This window comes from Sinocyclocheilus rhinocerous, unplaced genomic scaffold, assembly GCF_001515625.1.
Source record: "Sinocyclocheilus rhinocerous isolate Xijiao unplaced genomic scaffold, SAMN03320098_v1.1 scaffold229, whole genome shotgun sequence".
NCBI classification, from domain to species: domain Eukaryota; kingdom Metazoa; phylum Chordata; class Actinopteri; order Cypriniformes; family Cyprinidae; genus Sinocyclocheilus; species Sinocyclocheilus rhinocerous.
The window spans coordinates 309706-316017 of record NW_015635757.1 but is presented as its reverse complement, the minus strand read 5'-3'; the positions used below and the strand labels follow the sequence as shown (position 1 = coordinate 316017).

The 6312-nt window shown below is 34.4% G+C and overlaps 1 protein-coding gene across 1 annotated transcript in view; it reads right to left on the bottom strand.

Annotated features, from left to right (window-relative positions):
• LOC107747417 (homeobox protein Meis1-like) overlaps positions 1–6312 on the bottom strand; it is a 45700-nt gene that overhangs the window by 12765 nt on the left and 26623 nt on the right. The window contains exons 10-12 of the mRNA XM_016561899.1: positions 3122–3180; positions 1684–1773; positions 598–698 (exon numbers count right to left, since the gene is read on the bottom strand). Coding sequence (XP_016417385.1) covers positions 637–698; positions 1684–1773; positions 3122–3180 — 211 coding nt within the window. The 3' untranslated portion in view covers positions 598–636. The remainder of the gene's footprint in view (positions 1–597; positions 699–1683; positions 1774–3121; positions 3181–6312) is intronic.

The following is a 6312-nucleotide window of genomic DNA, read 5'->3' as shown; positions in this document are numbered from 1 at the left end:
GTTAGGACGGGGGAAGATTTGGCCGCGATACAACCATTTGAAAATCTGGAATCTGAGGGTGCAAAAAAAAAATCAACATTTTGAGAAAATCACCTTTAAAGTTGTCCAAATGAAGTCCTTATTACTAAACAAAAATTAAGTTTTGATATATTTACGGTAGGAAATTTACAAAATATCTTCATGGGATATGATCTTTACTTAATATCCCAATGATTTTTGGCATAAAAGAAAAATTTATAATTTTGCCCCATACACTGTATTATTGGCTATTGCTACAAATATACCCCAGCGACTTATGACTGGTTTTGTGCTCCACGGTCACAAAGAAACAGAAACACACTGAATAAACATGGAATTTCAATGAAGTCGAAACACTAAGAAAGTATTTTCTTGTAAAACATACTATAATACAAAAATATTTTTTTGACAGTGTACAGTTCATACCGCAGTATATTTGCGTGGGGATTGTTATAAATGAGAATCGCTCCTACAAATGATGACAGAAGACGAGAGAGGAATGGTGAAGAATCGTGTAAACGTGAGAGAAGTGTGACTGTTACAGCCGTAAGAGCTGCTCTCACTGGTGCAGTATGGTACCTCTGCTCTGCTGTGTTCAGCAGGATGCCAGGGGTTTGTTTACATGTAGTGCCACTGACTCTCCAGCCCCATATTCACTCCCCCAAGACCACCCAGAGCCGCTGAGAGACAGACACAGACAGAGAGAGAGACACTTTCATGAAACGCATTCTCAGAGCTTTCACAAAAACATCTACCCACAGCCTTGACAATGGATTTTTGGAGAATTTTGAGTAGATATTGTGTAAAGTAGCAATTTTGCATACATCTAACTTGTTAACATATACTGCAATATAACAAAGAGTGAAAAATTTAAGGGGGTCTGAATACTTTCCGTACCCACTGTATATATACTGTACGTAAACCATTTATTGTATACTGTTCAAATATTTTGGGGTCACTAATAGTTTTTAATGTGTTTGAATGAAGTCTCTTCTGCTCACCAAGGCATAAAAATAGAGTAAAGGCAAAATATTATTACAATTTAAAATAACTTATTTCTATTTGAATATATTGTAAAATGTACCGGTAATTTATTCCTGTGATGCAAAGCTGAATTTTCAGCATCATTACTCCAGGCTTCAGTGTCACATGATCCTTCAGAAATCATTCTGATATGCTGATTTACTGCTTAAGAAACATTTCTATTATATGTTATTATCTGTTTTCATATTTTTAATAACAGTGAAACTTATGAAAGATTCTTTTATAAATAGAATGTTAAAAAGTACAGCATTTATTTGCTTTTGTAACATTATAAATGTCTGTACTGCCACTTTTGATCAATTTAATGCATCCTTGCTGAATAAAAGTATTATTTTCTTTCAAAAATATTTTGTGTGTGTTACATTAATCAGAACTGAGAGGGAAAATGTGCTTAACTGTCATAAACACAACATCAAAGTCCACAACAACACACCGATGGCTTCATGTTCTTCAAGCAAAATATAATTTAATATATATTTATTTCGATTTCGGGCTGAATCATCCTTTTCATTTTTATAAACCAAGCAGTACTTTGCTGGCTTCATTTTATAAATTAAGCCGTGCTGGCTTCAGTTACAGGCTGGATGTACATTTTGTCCCTCAGACAGAGGCTTGATGTACCTGGTGGTCTGATGCCCATGTGCGACTGTCCTTCCATTACAAAACCTCCCATTGGCTGACCATCAGGAGTGTAAGGGCCACCGTGACCTACTGCACACACACACAAACACATTACACACATACAGTATATTACACAAGAGACTCCCTTTCCAGCTCAACCAGACCATTTACTGAAACCAAACTACAAAAATGGGTCAGAAAAGATCATTTTGTAAGCATCCGTTTCGGCAAATGTCTTTGAGGCCCATTGCAAACAGCAAGCCTTTATCCTCACCACACCAACACAACTCACACTTCATCCTGAGGAGTGTGTGTGTGTGATGGATAAGGCTGAGTTCAACTAATTCATCCTGAAAAACATTTTAGGGGCAGTTAATACAGCACACGGTCTTGAGTTTAAAAATAGCACAACACAACTGAACAGAAAGCATGTTTGGAGATATACGATTGGTCCATTTTTTTATTTAAAACGTGCTATTTTGATTTATGTATTTATACTGTATACCCTAGTAAAAAAGTAATATATTTAAATTACATTTATTTCATACCAAGTATATTTCAAATCTATTACTGAGATATCACTCAAGACTTCCTGATATAAAAATGATAATTTAACTTTATTTGCCGTACTACTTGTGCACAATGCACATTTCTTAATATTAAGTCTAAAATGTGTTTTAATGTCACTATTACTAAGATTGTATGATCTCTGTCTTTTAATGCAAGATATTTAAAGTGTAGCTGAAGTGTACTTGCAATAGTTCCACTTTAGCACAATCAAATATACTTCAGTATCTCTTTAGTTGGACTTCAGCACTACTTCCACACAATTAAAGTGCATTAAGTACAAAATCAGTTGTTCCAATTTAGCAGACTTTAAGTATACCAGGTTAGTATAGTAAAAGTACAATTGCAGGGTATTTTTATTTAGTACATAAATATGTAAATGTATTTGTAGTATACTTATAATGTATATTTTAGTATATTTATTTTTCAATAATGTATATATATATATATATAAATGTGTGAGTGTGTGTGTTTTAAAGCAGGTTTTTAAAATACTGAAAATTGTGTAAAATTATTACAATTTTAAATAACTGTTTTCTATTTGAATATATTTTAAACTGTAATTTATTCCTGTGAGGTAAAGCTGAATTTTCAGCATGTTTGGAGATTGTTTTAAAACTGCTGCACATTAAAAACCTTTACATTTGAGCCATGGTCTTAAAAACTTGATGCTCATTGCGTAAAGCGCTGAAAGAAAAAAAAAAAACTGAAAAATGCAATGCAACAGCCAAATCCATTTATCTCACAAATATTTGCATAGACCAATAATTAAAATATGGTGCAGATGGAACGCGAGAGCATGTCCTGGATGAACGGTTTTGCTCAGAGAATTGAAACAAATAGGATCTGAGTCAGTTTACAAGGCACTTGCCTGCGCGGTTGGACTGGTCGATCATCGGTTGGACGATTCTTCTCCTGGCGTTGATAAACCTGATGAAGCAAAGGAAAGAACAGGGGTGAAAACATTAAAAAAAGGCTATAAAAGCACATTTATGTTTTATTAACGCTGCTGGCTTCTGTCAAAGGCATACATCATTACAATTATTGCTCATACTTATGATTATGGATTTGAACAAACCCAGAGTATTAAACTTTGGCGTGCAACTCATCCAGCACCGCTTGTGCTCCAGACATGAATGATTCCTCAAATCATGCAGCTTATTAAGTCTGAAATCATCAGATTTATGATTTTGCCTGGTGGATAATAAAATGGACGAAAAATCCAATAGACAAGCCATATGTAGAGACCAGAATAACAGAGATGAAAGCCAGTAAGGAACACCTAGCAACGCCATAGCAACCACCCACAACATGCTACTGGCGGCAAATTTTTAGAACACTCGTTTATTTGAAGACAGAACATAAATAAAACACGTTCCACAGAACTTCAATGCTTTCCACATTTATTCCCATGCTACGCTTGACCTCTGACCTCCTGACTCAGTGACCTCACACCCCGGGCAGCGGCGCAGCTCTGCTCTTTCTCAGCCTAAAAAATTCCCCGTGACCTCTGACCGCCGGGTGCCAGGGCACAAGTCCACACATGATTAATGACCGCTCTGCGTCTCCCCAGGTGCTTCATTCGCATTTTAACCTTCACAAAGGAGGGGAATTTCTACTTTTAATTCACAGGAAGTGAATTACACACTCTGTGAGAGGTGTCACCATCTGAAATGTTAAACAGCATATGACATTAGAGTTATGGGTGAGGAGAAGCCTGACTTTACATCAGGCCAACTTTGACCAGACGTAAACATTCACAGTATTCCCTTACTGCAAAAAAGAGGAATTTACTGCAAAAGAAATAAAGTCTCAGTTACAGAGAATATATTGTTATTTTTATTACCACGCCGGCAAACTTTTTTTGTCTTGTTTTAATAATAAATCTAACAATTCTTATAAACTCTTTGGGGAAAAAACACCTTTTATGAAGTTTGGCTTCTCAAGTAAATTTATCTTGTCTTAAGGATGTGATAGAAATTTATATTGGAAAACAAGAAAAATTTAAAATTAGAGCTTTGCATATATAAACGTCCGTCAATAAGCTTTTTCTGAAAGAAATTAATACTTTTATTCAGCAAGGATGCATTAAATTGATCAAAAGTGAAAAGGAAGACATTTATAATGTTACGAAAGATTTATGTTTCAGATAAATGTTTTTGAAAGTTTCTATTCATCAACGAATCCTGAAAAAAGTACCACGGATTCCACAAAAATATTAAGCAGCACAACTGTTTTCAAAATCGACAATAATCAGAAATGTTTCTTGAACAGCAAATCAGCATATTAGAATGGTTTCTGAAGGATCATGTGACACTGAAGACTGGAGTAATGATGCTGAAAATTCAGCTTGGCATCTCAGGAGTAAATTACATTTTACTATATATTCACATAAAAAACATTTATTTGAAATAATAATAATATTTCACAATATTACTGTTTTTTACTACATTTTTATTCAAATAAATGCCTTGGTGAGCATTAAAGCATTAAAAAATGCATCATCTATTTGCCTAGCATCCTACTATTCACATTACAATGTATGTTATGCATTAGTCTTACATACAAAAAACTATATTAAAGGTTTATAGAGATCACATGGAAAATAAAAAATGCCAATTAAAAATGCATATGATTTTATAATAAATTGTACATATTATGTTGCACACCACAGCTTGAGAAGCATTTGCTGCATTGAAAGCAGAGATAAACAGGAAGAGCATTCAGAGCAGGTACTATAAACGCTTTTGTGAGGTTGTAGAGGGTGAGCATCTCTCTCAGCTCCGCCCGGTAGGTGACCAATCAGAGATAGGAGTCGTATCCCCAGCGGGGACGGGCCCGTCCCACTCTTTAAGGGGGTTAAAAGCTGACCCCTCACTGAACCCCTCTTCTCACCACGAGACCAAGTTTACGAGCTTCATGCCTCTGCCTGTTCACTCCAAACATACACACACACTCGTACACGGCCCAACACGCACGCCAAACACATAACAACACTACGCAGCAAGTCAAATATTTGGGGGCCCTTTCTGGTGCACAAGGGAGCAAAGAAACACATAGTACCTTTCCTCCACAATCCAACACAGAACAAACCTGCTTTGCCATACATACACTTATACATTATTACATATACCCAAAAATATGCAATAGTATTAACATATTTGAGAGAAATATATACAATTATAATGAATAAATTCTTAAATATTATAAATAATAATATTAATTAATTATATATTAATAACATTACATTATAATAATATGATAATTAGACATAAATATATCTATTTTTATTTCTTTTATATATAAAATTATATATATATAGATAAATCTACTCACATTTTTAAAATATTTATATATTTACATATATTTTAAGTTATATATTAATAAAAGGTTACAGTATTTTTCTTTAAAAATTAAACATAAAATGTTCTATGTTTATATGTATGTGTGTGTGTGTGTGTAATTATAAAATTTACTAGCAATTTCACAGTTAAAATTGTTACAATTTACACAGCTAGATAGAGTCTATATGGGTTTTAAATGTTTACTATATAAAATGGGGATGAAAAGTAACAACTAGTGAAAATATTACATTTTGCTTTTTAATACTAAATATTTATTTTCAAATTATATTATCCACATAATTTAAGTGAAAAGTTGATTTAAAAGTACCCCTATTATGCCATTTCCAATATTGCCTTTCATGCAGTGTGTAATGTAGCTGTATGTGAATGTAAACGATCTGCAAAGTTGTAAAACTTAAAGTGCATGATAAATAAAGTTATTGTCTCCCAAAATAAAGAATCGACTCTGAACATCTGAAACGAGTCGTTAGTAATTCGAATCCCACTTCCGTGACGGGGTAATACATTTGCATAATGCGCGCCTATGTTCTACATTGGCCGGTGTTGTGCCAAATTCTGCACCCCTGCCAGATTATGCATCCCCTCGTTGAAATCGCTACCTGATTGACTAATCCCAACCACACCCCTAATCCTAACCCCTCCCCCACACCTACACCTAAACCTACCAATACTAGGGGATGCATAATCTAGCAGGGTG